General features: G+C 49.3%; 2 protein-coding genes across 5 annotated transcripts in view; one reads left to right on the top strand and one right to left on the bottom strand.

The window, feature by feature from the left end:
* CDC42BPA (CDC42 binding protein kinase alpha) overlaps positions 1-12,515 on the top strand; it is a 352,518-nt gene extending 340,003 nt beyond the window's left edge. For all 4 annotated transcript variants that reach the window (XM_062210852.1, XM_062210850.1, XM_062210853.1 and 1 more), the window contains 3 exons: positions 3,163-3,280; positions 7,628-7,785; positions 8,192-12,515. In XM_062210852.1, coding sequence (XP_062066836.1) covers positions 3,163-3,280; positions 7,628-7,785; positions 8,192-8,323 — 408 coding nt within the window. In that variant the 3' untranslated portion in view covers positions 8,324-12,515. The remainder of the gene's footprint in view (positions 1-3,162; positions 3,281-7,627; positions 7,786-8,191) is intronic.
* Positions 12,516-14,899: 2,384 nt separating this feature from the next.
* The window catches only part of COQ8A (coenzyme Q8A), a 39,503-nt gene continuing 32,856 nt past the window's right edge, over positions 14,900-21,546 (bottom strand). The window contains exons 6-15 of the mRNA XM_062210849.1: positions 19,607-19,729; positions 18,471-18,556; positions 18,199-18,339; positions 17,815-17,896; positions 17,600-17,693; positions 17,273-17,414; positions 16,924-17,031; positions 16,697-16,762; positions 16,483-16,569; positions 14,900-15,501 (exon numbers count right to left, since the gene is read on the bottom strand). Of these exons, the coding sequence (XP_062066833.1) occupies positions 15,214-15,501; positions 16,483-16,569; positions 16,697-16,762; positions 16,924-17,031; positions 17,273-17,414; positions 17,600-17,693; positions 17,815-17,896; positions 18,199-18,339; positions 18,471-18,556; positions 19,607-19,729 (1,217 nt within the window). The 3' untranslated portion in view covers positions 14,900-15,213. The remainder of the gene's footprint in view (positions 15,502-16,482; positions 16,570-16,696; positions 16,763-16,923; positions 17,032-17,272; positions 17,415-17,599; positions 17,694-17,814; positions 17,897-18,198; positions 18,340-18,470; positions 18,557-19,606; positions 19,730-21,546) is intronic.

The raw sequence follows: 21,546 nt of genomic DNA, 5'->3' as shown, positions 1-21,546 counted from the left end.
TGCACAGTGGATAAAATATCTGCCTGCATCACCAGCATTTCATAGGAGCGCCAATTGGAGACCCATGTGCTCCTTTTCAGATTCAGCTGTCTGCTAACACACCTAGGCAAGCGGGGATGGCCCATGTGTTTGGGCCTATGCACTCATGTGGGAGACCAGGAGGAAGCTCTTGGCTCCTGGCTTCAGCCTGGCACAGCCCCAGCTGTTGCAGCTGTTTTGGAGAGTGAACCACCAGATGGAAGATCTTGCTTTCTCTTGTCTCTCTCTCTTTCTCTCTCTGTCTCTACCTCTCTCTGAAACTCTGCCTTTCAAATAAATAAAATAAATCTTTTAAAAAAATACACTAGTGGGCCTGCGCCGTGGCTTAACAGGCTAATCCTCCGCCTTGCGGTGCCGGCACACTGGGTTCTAGTCCCGGTCGGGGCACCGGATTCTGTCCCGGTTGCCCCTCTTCCAGGCCAGCTCTCTGCTGTGGCCAGGGAGTGCAGTGGAGGATTGGGCCCTGCACCCCATGGGAGACCAGGAGAAGCACCTGGCTCCTGTTATCGGATCAGCACAGTGCGCTGGCCGCACCGCGCCAACCGTGGCAGCCATTGGAGGGTGAACCAACAGCAAAGGAAGACCTTTCTCTCTTTCTCTCTCTCTCTGTCCACTCTGCCTGTCAAAAAATAAAAAAATACACTAGTGGCCCTGCACCCCATGGGAGACGAGGATAAGCACCTGACTCCTGCCTTCGGATCAGTGCGGTGTGCCAGCCGTAGTGCGGCGGCCATTAGAGGGTGAACCAACGGCAAAAGGAAGACCTTTCTCTCTGTCTCTCTCTCACTGTCCACTCTGCCTGTCAAAAAAAAAAAAAAAAAAAAACACACACACACTAGTTATTTTAATACTAGCCTTGTGTTCTCTTGTGATTGAGCCTGAGATAGTATGTTCAATTCTTTTTAAAAAGATGAAGAACTTGTTAGCACTTAGAAAATACATTATCTAGTAACTGGCTTAGTGGTTGTGGCTATCTGTGTGTTTTTTGATAGTGTAGAAAAGATAAGCACCCTGTAGTGAAGTGAGTCTTAACCATGTGAGGATGCTCTGATTCAGCAAGAATAATTAGTTCTATTTATCAAATTGATCCTTTTGAAAAGTCACAAAACTTGAATTTTTGACTACTTTTTAACGTGACTTTTTTCTTAACATTCTCATTATATAGTTACATACTTGCATGAATTTTGTAATTGCCTTCTTTTCTGCAGATTTGCTGTTGTAAGTAAAGGGAAAAGGGACAGTTGTATTGCACAGTACTGTTTGAGGTCCTTTTTAGAGCAAAGGAAGAAAGGTACATACTGGGACTGGACTAATGGTCTTGTGTATAAGGCATAATTACTTCCTAAGAGAGCCCTGTGAAGCAGGTGTTATGTGCATACTAAAGCTCAGAGTTGAACAAGCCCAAAGCCTGCTGTCAGTGAGCTAGTGGCACCCATGTGAATATGATCTGTCTCATTGTGTGGCCTGTGCTCACTGGCTGCCCTCCAGCCTCTCTGCTAGGTTTGGGGAATGTAAGGGTGGTGGGCTGTGTACGGCCAGCTAAGTCATGTAGTGTGCTCTGCCAAGGCAACCACAGGAACTTGAAAAATTCATTAAGTCTGTAGCAGGCTAACTTTTGAGTTGATAATTTTGTATGGCCTGTGATGGACATCATAAATATATAATTGGCCCTTGGCAGACAAAAGGTTCCCACCCCTGTTGTGCTGCTCAGCAATAGCTGATGGAATGGAAGGAAGCTGGCTGACAGTAAACACCATGAGTTGGTAAAATTGCTATCGTTTTTGTGGCAATGAAAGAAAAATTGATAGGAACTAGGGGAATTTTCCAATTGAATGTACTGTAAGTGAAAAGAAATCCATACCGTTAGTATCAGAAAATGCTTAAATGAGACTAGGCCCATGTCCACACCTGGAGAAAGCATTGTGATTGGTAAAATAGATGTTAATAATATGGTATATGCAGTTGCAGTAAATGTGATTTGCAAAGAATATTGAAATATTTTTCCCTCCTCTCAGCGTTTTTCAGCCCCAAATCCCAACCTCTCAGTCTTAGAAGCCTGCAAGGTTCCTGTTCTCAGCTATGCTGAGACAGCTCATTCTGTCCCTACCTCTGTCGCTTGCCTTTACATGTGTAGGATTGGCACAACATTCCAAGGGCTGTTTTCATGTCTGGGACACCAAAATTATTCAACAATTAGATGGAGAAATTTCAAATTAATGTTTACAAGTTAAATAACTTCACCCAGGTTGTAGTTGTTGCAACATGGTTTTCTTTGTAAGATGAATTTTTTCAAAGAATTAACAAAGAGAGAGGGAAGGACAGAGACATCTTCTATCTGCTGGTTCACTCCCCAGATGACTGCAATGGCTCAGGGAAGGCCTGGCCAAAACCAGGAGCCAGGAACTCTTTCCAGATCTCCTGTATGGTAGCAGGGGCCCAAACAATTGAGACATCTTCTTCAGCTTTTTCCAGGCCATTAGCAGGCAGCTGGGTTGGAAGTGGAGCATCTGGGGCTGGAACCAGCACCCATATGGAATGCCAGCATTGCAGGCAGAGGCTTTACTGGGTGTGCCACAGTGCTGCCCCACAATGTGACTGAGTGTGTGAACATTTAAATGGCACACCTGGTCTCACATCAATAATTCTCTTAGAATAATGTAGTTTTAGCTGACTTTTCTTCCAAATAGACTTACTTAGCTGTTGAGTTACCTAAGCAAATAAAAGCCCCATGTATAGTGAGAATTTTGTTTGGATTATCTGCAAATGTCCATGTAATTCTACACTTGACTGTCACACCTAACCATATAACTTTTACTTACTATTTCACAACCAAAAAAAAAAAAAAAATCCACTGATGCTTGTTTCAGTAAGTGTGAGGATAGGTACTTATCCTTGATTGGGGTGAGAATTACTTCATGTTAGGGTTTTTTATGTTTTGTGTGTGTGTGTGTGTTTTGTTTTGTTTACTTTTGTAGGTGGGAGGGATTATGTAATCTGATGTTCCTTACTCTATTATTCTGGTCAATGGAATTTTATTTCTTGGTAATTACCATGAAAATTAGACTTCTCTGCAGAAAATCTCTTTCTTTATGGCTGAAGAATGTATCTTCTCTTTTGCTTTAGAACCCTCGGCCTCAGGAGAGTCGGACAGTATTCAGTGGCTCAGTCAGTATTCCATCCATCACCAAGTCCCGCCCTGAGCCGGGTCGTTCCATGAGTGCTAGTAGTGGCCTGTCAGCAAGTAAGTGGCCTGGGCTGCCTCCCTCCTGGTCCCCTGGGTGACATGTTCTTCACCTGTGCGTGCTCTGTGCCTGCAGAGCCTGCTGAGTAATGCCTGGCAGACATGAGTGCTTGGATAAGAAACAGTACTGGATTCTAGAGCACACAGTCCATTTGGGACACAGAGAAGATCACAAATCCTGTGACAATGAAGGAAATAAGAGTGCAATAATGGAGGATAGTAATAAGTAGCTATTGGGGATAAATTCCTACTGAAAAAACTTGGGAAAATCAGATCCCTTCCTTAGAGGAGGGTGGCTTTGATAGTGGTGAGGGAGTGACAAGAAATACAGTGGGAGAGGAATGTAAGGGTCAGATCATGGGACTTGGAGAGTAAGGTAAGATAGGACCTGCAGTACAGAGATTTCCTTAGAAGAACTGAAGTGAAAATCTCCCATGGCTGTTGACAATATGGAAACTACTGGAGCTATCTTCACATTCCTATCAAGGCCCTGAGTGAGGTAATCAAACTTGGCCTTCTTGAGATTCCTGGTTGTAAGGTATGAAAAAAAGACCATCCCAGGGATTCCAAGAGTGGTTTGCTCTAGAAATGCCCCTTATTGGAGCCAAGAATAGTCCCAGCTTGTTTAAGACATTTCTAGAAGAGTAGCAAGACAAGGAAAAAGGAGAATATATTGTCAGTGTTCACAGTAAAAAGCAAGGAATCTTCCACACCAAGACACACCATGGCTTTGGGATGTAAAGTCAAATTAAACAGTGGTTTTCACCACCCCCATCCCAGTCCACTGGAGGATGGGCTTGCAGGGGAACTCTTAGACCCTGTTAGCACACAAGGTTGCATGCCCTATCTCCAAAACCACCACATGAGACTGTGGACTTAGTGAGACCACCATTCTGAGACTGTCATTTTCAAAATTTCCTTGGCCCCTTGTGCTGTTTCATCAAAACAGCCTACCTTTGTTTTTTGTTTTGTAAGATTGAAGTGATTGAATGTAACCTTCCTTTGAAAGGAAAAACTCACAAAAAGTTTAAAATGTTCAAAAGTATAAAGCACTGGAATGAATATCTGCAGACGGTTACTAGGAAAGAGAAAAGGAGACAGGTAAAACAAATGTGGAAACATGTCACAGGCCCCTTCACCAACCTCTGTCTTGCATTTTATTCCTTGTGTATTGAGTGTTCAGTTCCCACAAAGTCCTCATAAAGTAAAATTGTTTTCTTCTTTTTTAAAAAAAAATATTTATTTTACTTGAAAGAGTTACAGAGAGGCAGAGAGAGAGAGGTCTTCTATCTGCTGGTTCACTCCCCAGATGGCTGCAATGGCTGGATCTGGGCAGATCGAAGCCAGGAGCTTTCTCTGGGTCTCCCACGCGGGTGCAGGGGCCTAAGGACTTGGGCCATCTTGCACTGCTTTCCCAGTCCATAGCAGAGAGCTGGATCAGAAGTGGAACAGCCAGGACATGAACTGGCACCCATATGGGATGCCAGCACTGCAGGCAGTGGCTTTACCTACTATGCCACAGTGCCGGCCCCAAAATTATTTTCTTATTTACCCATAAGTAAACTGAAACTCAGAAGGAAAAAAAAAAAAAAAAAGACTCGCTTAAGGTCACACTGTTAATAGAAGAGCAAAAGAAGTCTCTTGAAGTTTGGATTTTCTATTTAAAATGACAAAATTTTAAAATAACTTGTAATTTTTTGTTATTTGAGCACTCAACAAGACATTAACTTAGAAGGAAAATCAAAGAAAAAATGACTTAGGCCTTCAATTAGGTTATATTCCAAGGAGACTGAAGAACCACATCAAAAAAGCAAAGAATACATTTCCAAAGAAACAAATCAATGAAAACCAGTGCTTGTCTAAAGAAAGCTCTATCTAGAAACTGGTTGGTAGGAGGTAGAATGTGGAGAGAGCAGATCTAAGGAGGGAGATTAAGTTAGTGGTTCTCAGCCAACCCAGGGTACAGTCTTGCATCAACAGGAGAGCTTCTAAAAGTTAAGTCGGGAGCAAGTGTTTGGCACAGTGGTTGGGACACTCGTATCCCTTATAGGAGTACCTGGTTTGGAGCCCTGGCTCCACTCTGCATCCTAGCTCCTGCTCGGATGCACACCTTGGGGTCTCTGCCACACACAGGAGATCGAGATCCAGATTGAGTTCCTGGCTCTTGGCTTCAGCTTTGCCTAGCCCTGGTGTTTCTGGACATTTGGAGTGTACACCAGTGGATGGGGGATTTTTTTTCTGTCTCTCCCTTTCAAATACAATAAATAACTAACTTTTAAAAATAATTAAACCAGAAATTCAGCTGTAATTGATCTGGGATAGGGCCTGGGCACTTTTCAGGCTATGTACAACTCTGTATACTCCCAACACTGCTGGCCTGTATGGTCAGTTTTGGTGTCAGGAAAATGCAAGCCTGTCTCTGACTCATACCCAGGAGCTTAGTCAAGAAGCAGGAAAGAACAGGGTTAAAGGGAAATTACCAAAGATGCTCTGCCAGGCAGGCTTAGGCTCAGTTCACTTACAGTGGACACGTGTTTTAGTGGTCACTAGATCACTGTGATTTAAACAGCTGTTGATGTTTTCACTGAATTCATAATATTTTTTAAAAATTGAGATGATTAAACCAATGGAAAGTTGAAGCAATCACAGTCTGTGTTTTAGAGTTGTATGAGGGTATCTCACAAAGTTCATGGAAAAACAGAAAAGCACAAAAAAAAATTTGAAATGCATGCATACGAAAGATCTTTAAAAGGTTCATAGAAAATGCATGCCAGGAACAAATTGTGCATAGGTTTCAAGATTTGCACCCCAAAAAAATCTTTTAATTCAGTTTTCCATGAACTTTTAGAAGTATTCATGTACTGAAACTCAGCTGTCTTTTTTTTGACCAATGATTGTAATGTTGAAGTTTAGGAAGACTGAAGGATTTTTAAGGATTTTTATTAAGGAATAATAGTAGCCAGCGCCGTGGCTCAACAGGCTAATCCTCCGCCTAGCAGCACCGGCACACCAGGTTCTAGTCCTGGTCGGGGCACCGGATTCTGTCCCAGTTGCCCCTCTTCCAGGCCAGGTCTCTGCTGTGGCCAGGGAGTGCGGTGGAGGATGGCCCAAGTCCTTGGGCCCTGCACCCCATGGGAGACCAGGAGAAGCACCTGCCATCGGATCAGCACGGTGCGCCGGCCGCAGCGCGCAGGCCGCGGCGGCCATTGGAGGGTGAACCAACGGCAAGGAAAGACCTTTCTGTCTCTCTCTCTCACTGTCCACTCTGCCTGTCAAAAATAATTTAAAATAATAATAATAGTAATAATAATAGTGAATGCTAAGAGGTTTAAATAGGGGCGCCAGTTCTGTCCCAGTTGCTCCTCTTCTAGTTCAGCTCTCTGCTGTGGCCCGGGAGGGCAGTGGAGGATGGCCCAAGTGCTTGGGCCCTGCACCTGCATGGGAGGCCAGGAAGAAGCACCTGGCTCCTGGCTTCGGATCAGCGCAGCGCCGGCCATAGCGGCCATTTGGGGAGTGAACCAATGGAAGGAAGACCTTTGTCTCTGTCTCTCTCTCTTACTGCCTAACTCTGCCTGTCCAAAAAAAAAGAGAGTTTTAAATAGGTACTAATAATATCCCCAATATTTTCAAAGGTTTTTTTTTTCTTTCTGTGAATCGTGATGATCACCCTGTTATATACCCCAACTCTAAGATCCAAATAGTGTATGATTTTTTAAAAAGTCTGCTTCATTTTTGTATCTTCGCTTTTTTGCTCTGTAGAGTAAAAGTGCTTCTTTAGGTTTCCTGTGTTGTTTCTGAAAGTTCTCTAAAGGTGAAGTGCCAGCGCTCTGTCAGGTGGCATGGTGTCGGTCTGGAGAGGGCTTCCCCAGCTTCCTCTTGGAGCATATCTGCTTTGAGCTTGCCACATGCCCAGCCCTGGGCTAGGCCCTGGAGAGGCAAGGACACCACATCTCTTAGGAGAATGGCAGGCACGTGTTTCTAAGCTGATTTCACAAGTTCTGTGAAAGATGTGAGCCCCTGAGGATGGCAAAAGCTTTTGAGACAGAACTGGGTGGGGGGAGACTAAACAGCATTCAGTGGCAATTATTAGCAAGCAAGGCATTTGAGCAGACAACACCATCTGGAGGGTGTGGTCTACTCAGCAGGGTTCCTCATGGCTGGAGTACAAGGAGAACAAGTGGGGAAGACTGCTGGACTATGGGGTTGAGGTTGCTGGATCCACTCTCTTTAGGGCAGTGTGACTGTGGGCCGTGGTGAGGATGGCGTGTCGTCTCTGTAGTCAGGCACTTTCTGAAGGCCTGCCCTCTCCTACGCACAGTGAAGTTTTGCCTGATTGTTGTACTGTAGGGTCATCTGCTCAGAACGGCAGCGCATTAAAGAGGGAATTCTCTGGCGGAAGCTACAGTGCTAAGCGACAGCCCATGCCCTCTCCATCAGAGGGCTCTTTGTCTTCCGGAGGCATGGACCAAGGAAGTGACACCCCAGCGAGAGACTATGACGGAGAGGTGAGGGGAGCATGGGTGGCAAGGACACCTAGAGACAGGCTAGAGGTCAGCATGTATCAAAATGACCAGTGCTTTTACCCAAGTAATCCCACCACCTTGAGCTTATCCTCGGGTGCCAGGGTGGGGTGGGGGGTCCATATTTACTTGCCATTAGGGGTGGCAGAGCCAGTTCTGCAATTTTCCCAGAGGTGCACAAACTTCCAATGGCTTTTGTGTGAAAACTGCATTTCTGGAGGCCAGGAGAAAGAACTCTGAGCACTTGTTAGGCCTTGTTCCTCTGAGCTTTCAGAAGGACCTTTATACTAGCAGTGAGTGAGTCCCATCATTTGGTCTCAGTGGCTGGTGGGGACCCATTGTGACCCCTTTTCTGTCTCTGCTTCTTAATATTTCACTTTGGGCCTTACAGGACTCTGATTCTCCAAGGCATTCCACAGCTTCCAACAGTTCCAACCTGAGCAGCCCCCCAAGCCCGGTTTCACCCCGAAAGACCAAGAGCCTCTCTCTGGAGAGTACCGACCGTGGGAGCTGGGATCCGTGAGCTGCTGTAGCACTTGGACCAGGGTGGCTCTGGCTGTCAGCTCCTCTCCACTCGGCCCTTCTCTCACTTTTCATCTCTTCCCTCCACCTTGGCCTGAAGCCCGAAAACGACCAGGGGCTGGTGGCAACAGCAGGGTAGGGACTCAAAGAGTTCTGACAACACACCTCACAGATCCACACCCCCAGCCTAACAGCAGCAACAAAGGCAGACTTTCTTTCATCAGCTTACATCAATATTGATTTCATTCCATTCACTTAGAGTTGCTTTCAGTAATATTTTACTCCTCCCTTAAAAGGTAGCTTAGACAGATTACACAAGTGTAAGTGATAAGAATAAGATTAGACAGGTTTTGTTTCACAGTAGAGCCTCACTTTAGTCCTTAAACAACGCATGGATTCTCCGCGTCCAGAGGGGAGGACTGGCCCTGGAGCGGCACACTGAGCTCACTCAGCAACCGCAGTGAGTGCACCTGATTGTTGCCGGGAAGTCCTTATGAATGAAAACAATGCATATTTTACTACAGTAAAGAGTTTAAATAAGTACATAAATGTAGAAGTTAAATACTGAATGTATATAGCAAAAGAAGCATCTTGTATTCAATGAAAGATGGGTGCATATATGAGAAAGAGATCATTAATTTAACAAATGTGCTGTTTCCTGTGTGTTTTCCAGCTTGGTAAGGTAGAGAGTAGAAGGGCCTCAGCTGACGTAGATAGAGGGAAGAGAGGACTCAGAGTCCCTTCAGTGCCCTGGTCTCGGCCCGTAGTGTGTCACAGGTGCCTGGGGAGCCTGCAGACTTGGGTTTTGCTGGTTTGCAGGGCGGCCCAGTCACTAGAGTTTGGACATTTGAAGCCACTTCAGCAGTGGCATCGAAAGGTAAACTCACCTCCTCTACCCAAGACATTTCTGTTTCTGGTGGTACAATTTGAACCACATGTCTTGTTTTTTATCACATGATATCTTCTGCAGGTGAATGTAGAAATATGATTATGTCACCTTCTGATCCCTTCTGTCTCAAAGTGTACGAAGATTGTCACAGCTTCTGAAGGCCCATTAAAAGGTCATCAAAGTGCTTTTTTTCCTGGGCTAACCCTGTATCTCCCTAAGTTACAGTGAGGTGTCCATTTAGGGACTGGAGACAGTTTCCCACGGAGCACTCTGTTGAGAGCAGGTATGAGCTTTTCAGCTAAGCCTGGGAAAAAAGGGCTTTTGTTACCAAATAATGTAAAACCTCAAAAGCAAGGACTTGAACAGCCTTAACCAAATATTCTTTACCATAGCCAGTGGAGAATGGATGTGAGTGACTCTAGTGCACAGGCAGGGAGTTAGCTGGGCATGGCCATTGGGACTGGATTCTTCCTAGGTTGCTTTGTTATATTTCCATTTGAATTCCTGCTGTTTTAATTGCCATAAGGAAATGAGATGCAGAGCCAGAAGTACTTATTTCTACAGTCATTTCACCAGTTAAACACATGAATAGAACAAGAAAAAATAAAATTTATCTCATGGAAGAGAATCTGTCTCTTTTACTTTTCATCTAGTTTCCTTGAGAAATAGAAACCATGTTTTTGCCTCCTTTCTTAGAATGCAGCTAAAATGATAACAGTTCTGTATTTGTGTCCTGGGTTGCAGTGTTTGAGCCCTGTCATCTCACCACTGGTCCCTGGCATCCCTCACCCTTTTGTTAGCAAGCCTGCCGCAGGCTAAAGGACCTAAGCGCCCCCCCTCAAGTTCCTGCTACTTCGTGGGGGTTACAGAGATCCAGAGAGGGACAAAGGATCCTGTTGGAAGATATTGCAAGATATTCTGATAGAGAATTTTAAAGAACAGCCTTTACACTTTAGCATTCTGGATTTGGTGGTAGCTGGCTCAGATATGATTGCTTTATTTTGGATGAGCATAATACACTTCACACTTCTAATCTAAATCTTTCTCCTTTTGGAAAAGAAATGTCTTGTAAAAGTATTTATGTACATACAAATATCAAGGGTTGAGCCTCAAGTTTGGCAATTGCTATATGACTCTGGAAGCTTCTTAAACTTGGCACTTTGAGAGCAGGGACTGAACTAGGCAGCCAGCATGTGGGGCACTTGCGGCTATCTCCCCACCCTCCTTCTCCTACACCTCTGGTCCTCTGTCTTTCCTTCTCCTTTCTCCCAGGCAGTGGGGGCAGACTCAGGCCAAGAGTAACAGGACATCACATTAAGCCATCAGTTTGTGGCTTTGATGATCTAATGAATTTTTGTTGCCTGTGGTGCTTCTTGTTCAGACAATGCTTTTAGAATTGAACTATAACCCTACTTACAGGTTCGGCTCTGGTGTAGTGAGTTGTTCTCAGCCTCTCAGCAGGGCAGATGAGAGTGCCCCTGAAGGCTTGCTGTGGCTGCCAGGCTGATCAGGCAGCAAATTCCTGTTCATCCCTGGGATCATCAACCACAGTAGTCAACAGAGAGCAGTCCCAGGTGCGTTTAGATGGGGGGTGAAGCACTGCCAAGAAAATCATATGGAGGGAAGTTTTCCCAGGATAACAGTAGCCTGCTGGGCTAACGTCACCCTCAGGTAAGGGGACTGCTACTTTCAGCAGCTTCTGAGAAGCATGATTTGAAAAGATGGGGAATGGGTTGCAGGGAACCAGAAAATTAAAGGATCATTTGAAAGGGGTCACAGAAAAAGATCACAGGAGGGGTATTTTTATCAGTATCTGAAATCATGCTTTGTTTTCCTGCAGGGCATTAAAAAAAGGGGGTGGGGGGGACAGCAGGGAATCATTTCTCAGTAGAAAGAAAAAGCACTCTCGGAGGCATTTCTGGCATGGTATGTCTGTGTTGCTATTTGGTGCTATCGACGTCCAGCCACTTGGTTGTCCACTCTTGAAATTGGACTGATCTTTTCATGTGCTTTGGGTGTATAAAATTTCACACACACACAAATGCATGCATGTCTTTTTGCCAAAAACAAGCCTTCCTGTTTGTCAAGTGATGGCTAAGGCAGATTTCACTTCTTTAATTATTTTGTATACACACACACACACGTGATTTATGTTCTTCTCCAAGGGACACATCTGTAAGGTTATAAAATGTAACTTAAAAGGGCCCATCGATTTGGTCTTCCAACCAGTTCTTGTTCACAGTCTACAGGAGAGAAACTGAATTCCTATATTTTCTGGCTGGCTCTCACCCTCCCTCCTTCCCTATGGATAGAATCATGTTGTTTTGCCATTAAGTGGCCACATCCATTACTGAGAAAAACTAGTTGTATTTGTGTGGAATCTCAGGTAGCACTAAAGAGCAAGGGTGAGTGGACTCCTAAACCACCAGAGGCCACAGGATCCTTTGCCAGCCTTGGCAGTCATCACAAACACTGCCATCGCCTAGCTGCGTGGGCGTGGCTGAGGCTTCCCACCACTGTCCAGTCAGAGGCTGCTCATGCTGCAGGTCAGATTTTGCCACAGTACAGGTGCCCTGGCACAACAGGGACTTAACTGGGTGCCACACTTCCCCACCTCTCCCTGGGCCAGTCCCTGAATTAGATAAGCCATGTGGCATTTCACTGAGCCCATTTTAAAACCTCTCTCCTAGTTATGATTTTAGTTATTGCTCAAATCCCGAGTTCTCTGTGAAGTCCAGCTAGATAAGGAGGGTCTTGCCCCAGCAGGAGTGCTGCTTCCCTGGGTGGGCCAGGTGGGCACATCTTCCATCCCTGGGACTGACCAGGAGCCATCACAATTACAGAGGGGACTCACTACAACAAACCTGGAAATCTCTTGAAAATAAGATGACCTGCCTTTTTATTTGAGAGTGTACTATCATTTATTTTATAAATTTTTTAGGGTTTTTTCTCATTGTAATATTATTGTACAGTTTTGCATGGCCTAGGTGTAATCATTTTTTGTTTAGAATTTAATGCTGACAAATGTGTGTATGGAAGAGGTAAAGATACTGCTCTGGCCTCTTCATCACTCCTTATGTTGTTTTGTTTGGTTTTATGCCCTTAATGTCTTAGAGAACTTAAGAGATTCTCTGCTACCAAACAATGATGTGGATTCTTTTGCACAGAAATATTTAAAGTGGGATAGTAAGACATGTAACAAGACTTCTCACCAATATTTTGTGTTGGTATCACTTAATATTAACCAGACTTTGATGTATTGCAATAAAACAGGGAACTATTAGACTTGAGTAGTTTGTCTTTCTTTCCCAGCGAAAAAGGCGATTGACTCTTGATGTCTGACTTTTTCTGCTGGTCCCTTCCTCATGCAGGTCACTTCCCTACCACTGCAGGACGCGGGCTTAGTTTGCCCATGGTTTAATCTGCAACTGTTTCCTCATAGTGCAGGTAAGAATAAAGTTAACTTCTCTTGAAGGTTTTGATTCCCCTCTTCTGGTCAAATCTTGCCAGTTATTCAGTCACACAGGCGGTTCCCTGCTTGGTTCAGACAGTATAAATGTGGGAGCAGCTTGAAATTATTCTACTTATTGCAGAGAATCAGCAGCCACTTAGAACAAGAGTTGGTGTTAGTTTTTTTGTTGCCTTGGAATGGCATGGGCAAAGGTGAGAGAAGGGCTTAACAAGGAAATTCCTCAGCCTTGGCTGCAGATGATTCATTACTCAGGGCCCCACTCCCCTCTCCATGGCCCATGTAATGGAGGGGCTTAGAATGTATGCTTGCTCTAGAGGTAGCAGCTGTGCAGTGGTTTAGAATAGGGCTTGGAAAACGTGACAGTAACTCTCTGGCCTTAGGGGCCACACACAGTCTCTGGTGTGGCTGCGCCCATAGAATCACAGACAGAAACATAAGGATGCACAGGGCTGCATCTGGCCTGTGAAGCCTGGCTGGCCAGTACTCAGTGTAGACTAGACTTGGCCTGAGCTCCGAGACACACTGCCTTACCCGGATCCTGGTCCCAACACTTAAAACTGCCATCTAGCAAGCTGCAGACCCTCTAAGCCTCAGTCAGCCCCTCTATGAAATGCCCACTCCGAGTATCAGGAGTTAATACACAAAATGTTAATGTCTAGCCTCTACTTTGTCATTACTGACCACCAAAGCCTATAGTAACAAATACTCTGGTCTGTGCTATAATGTGTCCAGCTCTTCTAGCTGTTAGAGACACAAAAACACAGGCCCTGGACAAACATTTTTTCTGGCCATGTTTCAACTTTTGAGTGGATGACATGATAGTGTGAAAGTCAAAATTGGTACAAAAGAAAGTGTAATCAGTTAAGTTTCAGAGCAGACTGAACTCTGGGACCAGAACAGTTAATAATCCACAGTGAGCTCCTCAATAAGGAGTCCTTTCTGTTTTGTTTTTTTAAGCCGGCTCTCAGACTTAGGGCTGTGGTTTGCACACCCTTCGAGAAGTCCTCTTGTCCAAACAGTTGTGGTTTGGGGAAAGCAAATACTTGCTGTTCTTTATTTTTTCCCTTCCCTTCCTGCTGCTACATTTGTTTGGGCTGAGAGGAAGAGGCTGTGAGAGCCCAAGCGCAGCTGGCAAGGCCCTGCCACTACATGTACCCTGCAGGGCGTGGCTCTGGTCAGGGAGGCTCTGTGCTGCAGGAGCACAGGGCTGGACAGGTGGTGCTGGGTGCCAGTGCAGACTACCCAGACCTCTACAACCTGCCTGCTATTCAGCAGTCCCAAACTTGAGAAAGTCAACTTCCTATGAACCCTTATTAGCATGCACATGAGGACCTATTTTGGGCCACTGTGTGCAAGTGCACTTTCCAGGTGCTCAGTGGGAAGGGCCTCAGGACATTTCAGGAAGTGTTCCTTTAGCGGCAGCTGATCTTAAAAGTGGCTGACCCTGCTGCCCGGTGTCACTGTGTAGACTGCTTCAGCAGGGAACATGGGGAGGATGGGGCGCATTCCCTTCATCCCCTCTCCTCTCTCAGGCGGAATGTAGCTTTCTTCCAGGTTCAGGTCCCGAGGACCTCATGCTGGGAACAGGCACAAACCTTGCAGAGGCATCAGAGGTGGACCAGCTGTGATGCTGACCCTCGGGTCTGAGACCCCTTCATGGGGAAGAATGACCACCAGGTTAGAAAGCAATGGGTCATCACCATTCTTCAGAATCCTTAAGGACACAGAAAATAGTACTATCACTAAAGCACTTCTCAGAGGCACTTTTTTTTTTTTTATTGAACAGAAACATGTAAATTAGGGAATTATAAGACTTATACAAAAACTCAGAGCCTATGCTGACCCTCCTGTGCATCTCCTCCCAGAGACCCTGGAGGGGAGGCCAGGCAGGGAGGGGTCTCCTCACCACACCACCTCCCAGCAGCAGGTCAGAGCTGTGTCTCACCGCCCCTTGCCTTCCTCCCACGATGTGGCAGGTGTCCTGGACGGCTTCAGTTTTCCAAGGTTAACACCCAGCAGGCCTGGCTTTTCTGTGGTCAAGCAGTAGTACTGCTGGCACTAATCAGATTAGCTCCTCTGCCAGTTCCAGACCACACAGGCTGGAGAGGAAAAGAGCAGAAAACAGATCCATTCTGAAAACACACACACACAGACCTCAGACTGCAAGGTTTATAAAATCCAAAAAGGCTTCTTGGGGTTTCTTTTTTGGTGTGTGGTTTTGGTGGCAGGGGTGTGGGGGGAGGCAGTCCTCTGACTCCTGGTTAACATTCACTTTAGGAAAAAGAAGAAAATAAAATTGCCTTCTTACCTAGAGTTCAGAGGGGAAAAAACACACACAGGTTTTGACATAGTGGGAGTTCATTATCATTCTTGTACTTCTTTGTACTTCTTACCCTACACACATTTAGCAGTGAAAACCGTGTATATCGCTGGCACTGGGGGCTTCAGGAAGCCTCCCTTTCTCGCTGGGAGCATTGCGCCACCTGCTACTAGTGTTAAGCTTTGCGCAGGAGAGCCCCACCGCCAGAGGCTACTGCTGCTCAGCCTTCCTCCTGCAGTAGTTGCCGTAGGCCTCCTCAAACATAGCTTTGCAGGGGAAGCGGGCCTTCAGCTTGGAGCAGATGAGGAAGGAGCCACCCATCTTCCTGTGCAGGGAGTAGGTCTCCTCTGGGGGTGGGATCAGACGGTGCTTCAGCATAACAGGAATCAGGTTGTGAATCTTCTCGGTGGTGCTCTGGGTGCCAAAATCAAAGGGCTCATCCGAGGCAAAGGCCTCCCCCAGGATGAGAATGGCATCCAAGTGGGCATCTTCCATGGCCTTGAGAGGAGAGAGCAAGTGGGTGAACGGCAGCCCTGGGGTTCCTACCAGTGCCCTAAGCACTGAGTTCTCACTAAAAGCTCTGCTGAGCAGTCCACAGGGGTGTCAGGGTGAGTGTTTAGATCCAGTAGTGGTTAATAGGAACATAGAAAATAACAAATGTTAACTGGGCTTTATATAAGACCAAAGGGAGTGTTAGGGCCTATGGCAGGTAGCAGGCGAGAGCCCTGCTTAGGCTCTCAAAGTTTTCACAAAACACTCTTCTGGCCCAAAAGAAGAGAACGTGTGGACCTTGGTCTCAGCCATCCTGCCCCAGTCAGCCCAGGATGTGCCTACCCATAAAGAACGTGAGATGTAAGGAGAGACAGCAAGAGGAGCAAGTCTACTGCAGGCCACCCAGGGTCAGGGGTGCTAGGTGAGAGCCAGAAATCAAGGCAAGCTTCACAGAGGAAGTGGCCATAATGAAGCGGGAGCTTCTGTTTCCCAAGGGCTTCTGAGGTAAGTACCACTGGCTCCACTTTACAGATAACAGATTGAAGCTCAAAGATAATAACTAGCCTAAGGTCACACTCCTACTCTGGGGGTGGGCCCAGCTCACCTAGACCACCTTGACAGATCGTTCTCACGGTGCTTCCTGAACATTTCCGGGTGACAGGAAGAAAAACTATGCCCCCTTCTCCCAAGTCAGCTATGATTCCCTCACTCCTGTCCTGAGTGAGCCTTAAGACAGAGAGGACTGGGCTTTCCCTGTCCATCTGCCCTCACCAGAGCCCCGCCCTCCAGCCAGAACAAACCCACCGGCAGGGAGAAACAAGCTTCCCAATGAGGCCTAGCGTCCCCCACTCGCCTGCCCATCCTGAAAAACTCAACATTAGAGCTGGCCCAGGAGATGCCACACTCTAGGGAGCCCTCCCCAGGGCTTCATCTGTTTGGGATCTAAACTAGGAGCTCAGTGTACAAAGTGATCAGGAGGCCACTCACCTTGACCTCATAGCCAGTGAGGAACTTCATCTCTATGGATTTCTTGAGCACAGCCTCTCTGTCCCTGTCTGCAGCAGCCCTGATGATCTGGGCAGGGACACAGGAGGGGCACAGGGGGCAGAGGTTCCAGTCATGGCTCCTCCAGAGTCCCCCAGCATCCTGTCCCAGCCTCAGAAAAACATTTGCCAGGGCCAAGCCACCCTCTAGACCTCACCTGAATGTAGATGTCAGTGAAGGACCTGTCATATTCTCTGGTTGCCCCAAAGTCCAGAAGAGCCACCTGGCGGGGGAGACACCAGGAGGGGGATGGATGCACAGAGCAGGGTAACATCTCCAGGATCCAGGAGCCCCCCTACCTCCCAAGCTCAGGGGCAGTCGGGAGGCTCACGGGTCCTGTTCCAGTGCAGCTCTCAGGCCCCAGTGTCCCACCCAGAGCCTTACCTTGTGCTGCTGAGGGTCATAGAAGAAGTTGGACCAGTTGGGGTCTGTCTGCATGAAGTGGAACTCAAACAGCTCCCTCAGGCACAGAACCAGGATGTTGTAGCAGATCTGGGGACAGCGCGGCGGCTTGTGTCAGGCAGCACCAGCAGGCTGCCTGGCAACCTGGGAGTCTGGGGCTAGAGAACTCCCTGACCCCCATCTTCACCCCCAACACTCCACCTTCTTCCCAACTGGCTGATTTCCAGTGCCACACCTGTGGCTGGGAAATCAGCAGCCACCCTCCTATCCGCCCACCAGGGTGCCTCAGGGCTCCACAGCAGGGACCCCAACCCTGGCTGCTGTCACACACCTCATTCCGAATCTCCTGACTCAGTCCTTCGGCCTGGTCCAGGGGGAAGCCGGACACCAGCTCTGTGGTGAGCACGTGGGGACTGCAGAGCTCGTCCACGATCTCAGGCACGTAGAAGAAAGGGTGATCCTTCAACAGCTCCCTGGGCAGGGTCGGGGGTCACATCCTGGCCACAGACCCTCACAACCTTCCCCTCAGGGCCACCCACTGGGCAGAGGCCCCTACTGGGGAGGGTGTGGCTCTGAGTCCAGACTAGACCAGAGCTCCAGGGGCTGTCCCTTCTTCCTCTGGGGGGAACTAGGATGGAGGCCGGGCTAGGAGCCGCACCTGAACTTCCTGGCACAGGCAGCCTCCCGCTCGTAGTCACACTCCAGGGCCAGCTCCCGGCGCAGCACATCTATCAGGTGCTCAGGGAACAGGCCTGGCCGGGGCAGAAGGGGGTGTCAGAGTGGGCCAGGGGCTCTGCAGAGAGGCCCCTTCTGGTCCCCAGGGCCTATCTTAAGCCCCCACTCCTGCCCTCAACCCTCAGGCTGGCCTCAGACCTTCTGGAAGCATGTTGCTCATGTTCAGCACAGTCATGAGGTTGTTGACATCGCTGTTGATGCTCTGGGCCACACCAGGGTACTGTGGGGTGGGGGCTGGGGATTAGCTCAGGGTGTCAGTGTTCCCACGGCTGTTACCTTCTCGCTGTGTCCTAGCCAGACCCTCACCCTGGGCGATTCAGAGCTGAGACCCAGTGCCGCTGCTGTGATTTACCCAGAAAGGCCCAAGGGCAGCCACCCGTTGACAGCGACCCCCTCCACACATTGATTAACAAGGCAGCAGTCACTGCTGGCCAGGTCCCTGCTCCAGAAGAGGGGGGCCATGGGAGTGGAGGGGGCTCGAGCTCTGCTCTCTGCAGCTCCCCCCCGCCCCCAGGCACCTACTTGGATCTTCATGGCCACCTCTCGGCCACCCTTCATGCGGGCCAGGTGCACCTGCCCAATGGAGGCTGCTGCAAAGGGCCGCTCCTCAAAGTACTCCAGCTTGTCCCGCCAGTTGGGGCCCAGGTCATTGTTCAGAGTTTTCTGGAAGGAGAGACCAGAAAGGAGCTGTGAGCACAGTCTCGCCACCTGCCGATACCCCAGCAGGCACCCCCCAGTCTGCCCCCTCCAACACAGCAGGGGAAAGGGGAGCCCAAGGCCCTTAGGCCACGCACTGTCATCTGTTTCAGCGGCATGAAGTCGGCACTCTGCCGCACACGCTCAAAGATCTTGGCCAGGTGGGGATTGATGAAGGCGTCATCTGGAAGGCAGAAGTCCGCAGAGGGGGCTGGTGCTGAGGGAAGCACCCAGCAGCCACCCCGCCCCCCAGCCCCTGCACAGGGGGGAGCTGCTGCTTCACCTCACAACTAGACTGTAGTTCAGAGACAACAAGCAAATGGCTCATACCTCACGGCAGGCCCAGCCTGGGTGCTCCTCACTCCCACGCGGAACCCAGGGCCCTGAGGCTGTGGACCAGAGCTCCTACTCCGCCATGCTGACCCACGCATAGGCCAGCTCCTGGGGCAGGCACTGTGGCCAACAACTCAATCTAGACACCCTTGCACCGGTCCATGCCAGCCATCCCCAACAGGAACACTGTGTAAGGGAAGATGGGTGGCCACAGGCAGGACCCCAACACTGGGAAGCATCACAACTGCAGCATAGCCAGCAGCCCTGGATTCAACCCAGGGGCTCAGAAAGAGGGTTCACACAAGCATATATGGTATTGACAGTTGTAAAAGAAACAGTAAAATGTTAAAATTACCCATAATGCAGCCCACTCCAGAAACTTATTTTCTCGCTGACGTTTTGCTGTGCATTTTTCCCAGCTGCAGTCTGACTGTCCAGAGATTGCCTGGGCTGCTCAGGCAGTGTTCTCTCAAGAACATTTCCCCACGTACTTATTGGTTAACGAGTTTGCCTATTTTTCTTGAGACAACTCTGCCAACAGTAGCCTAACATGGCTCACGCCAAGTTCCCTGACCATCCCACCCTGCCGCTGCTCGCTTCACCCTCAGGAGGCCCCAAAGCTGAGACTCCAGGGGCATGGAGCATGCCCTGGCCATTGCAGCCATTTGGGGAGTGAACCAGCAGATGGAAGATCTCTCTCTACCTCTGTGACTCTCTAACTCTGCCTCTCAAAACAAACTGTTTAAAAAAAAATCTCCAGGCAGTCCAGTCTCCCGGGCCCAGGCTAAGCAAGAGGAGTCTGTGGCCAGAAACTGCCCTCCTGCCCCTCTCCCACATCTTCCTCACGGGGCAGAGTGCTGTGTCCTTTCCTGCCCACCTGGGCAGCCCTGCCGCCACTCACCCTGGATGCTCAGCATCTGGCCCAGCTTGAGCGCCGCTCCACGCACCTTGCACAGCGTGCTCACGATGCGCTCTGCATTCGCCTCCGACAGGAAGGGGCTCGAGTCCAGCACAGCCTTCTTTCCTGGGGGGGGGGGGGGGGGTTGGCACCACGACACTCATGGGGGGCTTTTGGGAGTGCCCTGCTGACAGACCCAGCCCTGAGCCAGTTTCTTCCTGGACGTCTCCAGGCCCAGAGATGGAATTTTAGCCCCATACCCCACATCTACCTCCCTAGTGCCTATGAAATCAACCAGAGCCATGCAGGCCTTACTCCAGCATCTTTCTAGTGAACACACAGGCTCACGTGTGCTTACGTACACACACACACACTGCGAACACACAGGGCCTTCTCCCTCAGTATCAGTCTTGGCAATGGGGAAACCAGGAAGGAGCATGGTCAGTTGGAGGTGAGGGCAGCACTGGGCAGGAGGTCAGCACCCAGCTCCGCCCTGCACCCCTCCTGCTGTACTGTGCATTCTCCACATGGGGCAGCTTTCTGCAGTGACAGCCCCATCCTCAAGGGACCTGCCTCCCTTGCTATTCAGATCTCAAGGGTGCTGTGACCTCTGTCCAGTCAGCAGGGGTGGCAGGTGCAGGGGAATGAATCCAAGGAGCCACAGGAGGCCAGCTGAGTCCGGCCACCAGCAGCAGTGTGGCCATGGAGAGTCGGGCCCCTCTGGCTTCAGGCCCCCTGCCTAAATAAATATTGAGTCTACCACTGTCTAGAGGTGTGGGGCTGGGACTCCAGGCCTCTGCTTTCCCAGAGCATTCAACACTCTTCAGTGGGTCTCCTTCCCCTAGGCCCTGTGAATCAGCTTAGCTCAGAAGGCCCCACATGTTGCTGGGGCTCCCTCCCCAAGGCCCTCAGTCAGCTTGCATCACCACAGGCCTGCTCAGCAAAGGGACAGAAGAGGTGGCCATGGCTAGCCTGGCTCCTTCCTACAGGCACAGTGGGCTGCCTGGGAATGAGAGGCCTCGGAAGAAACCAGCCATCTGCTGGCTCCTAGAGGCAGGAACACGGGAAGGGATGAGGCTCACTCCCAGTCTCAGCAGCAGGACAAGGTCTGGAGCAGAAGGAACACTGGGGTTAGATTTTAGCTCCACAGTAAAAAGCTGGGCCACCCGTAAGTCAGGCCCAGAAGAGACCCAGGTCCTTGCCATGGACTGTAGCAGAGGGCCAGGGCTGAGACAAAGGCAGCCCCTCAGTATCCCCTCTGCCCTCCCCAGCCCCTGGGGTCCTTGGCCTGAGTCCCTGGAGGCAGGAAAGGCAAAGGAGTCTAAGGGAGAAGGCCACTGCCTCAGGCCCAAGGGGGCAAATTTCCTGACAACACCCAGACCGAGTGGGGATAATCTAGCCCCTGAGACCTGGGGACAGCACTCAGCTCAGTCTGGGTTTTCCCAGGCAGCCCCCCACCCCACCCGCCACAGGCATGGCTGGTTGTCTGAGCATGGCCCAGGGGAGGCAGTGGCAGGGCCTGGCAGGCTGGTTAGCACCCTCCAGGCCAGTGGTGCCAGGAAGCTGCCGCCCAGGACCCCTGTATCTCCAGCCCAGTCACCACTGTCCTTGTCCTCGACAAAGGACACCATCTGTGACTTTGGAGCCCGTCTGGCCTCCGCCAGCTGGGGCCAGGCTATGATGGGCAGTCTGGCTCTGGCTTCCCACTCCCGAGAAACCCTGGCTCCACCTCCCTGTTTCAGCACTGCCACTAAAAATACCCTGGCTAAATCTGTCCTCCTCCCAGGACAGACACGGTGCCCCTGGGCCCAGTCCTGAGCAGCCGGTGGGGCTGTGCCCTGCCCTCCAGGAGGAAGCAGCTCATGAGCCAAGGGGGAGGGGGCTGTCCTCACACTGTAATAGGGTGGTGGGCGACACGGTGGAGGGCTGGGAGATGACCTGAT

The sequence above is a fragment of the Lepus europaeus genome, chromosome 14 (genome assembly GCF_033115175.1).
Source record: "Lepus europaeus isolate LE1 chromosome 14, mLepTim1.pri, whole genome shotgun sequence".
Taxonomy (NCBI): Eukaryota; Metazoa; Chordata; class Mammalia; order Lagomorpha; family Leporidae; genus Lepus; species Lepus europaeus.
This window is presented reverse-complemented; position numbering and strand designations above follow the sequence as displayed.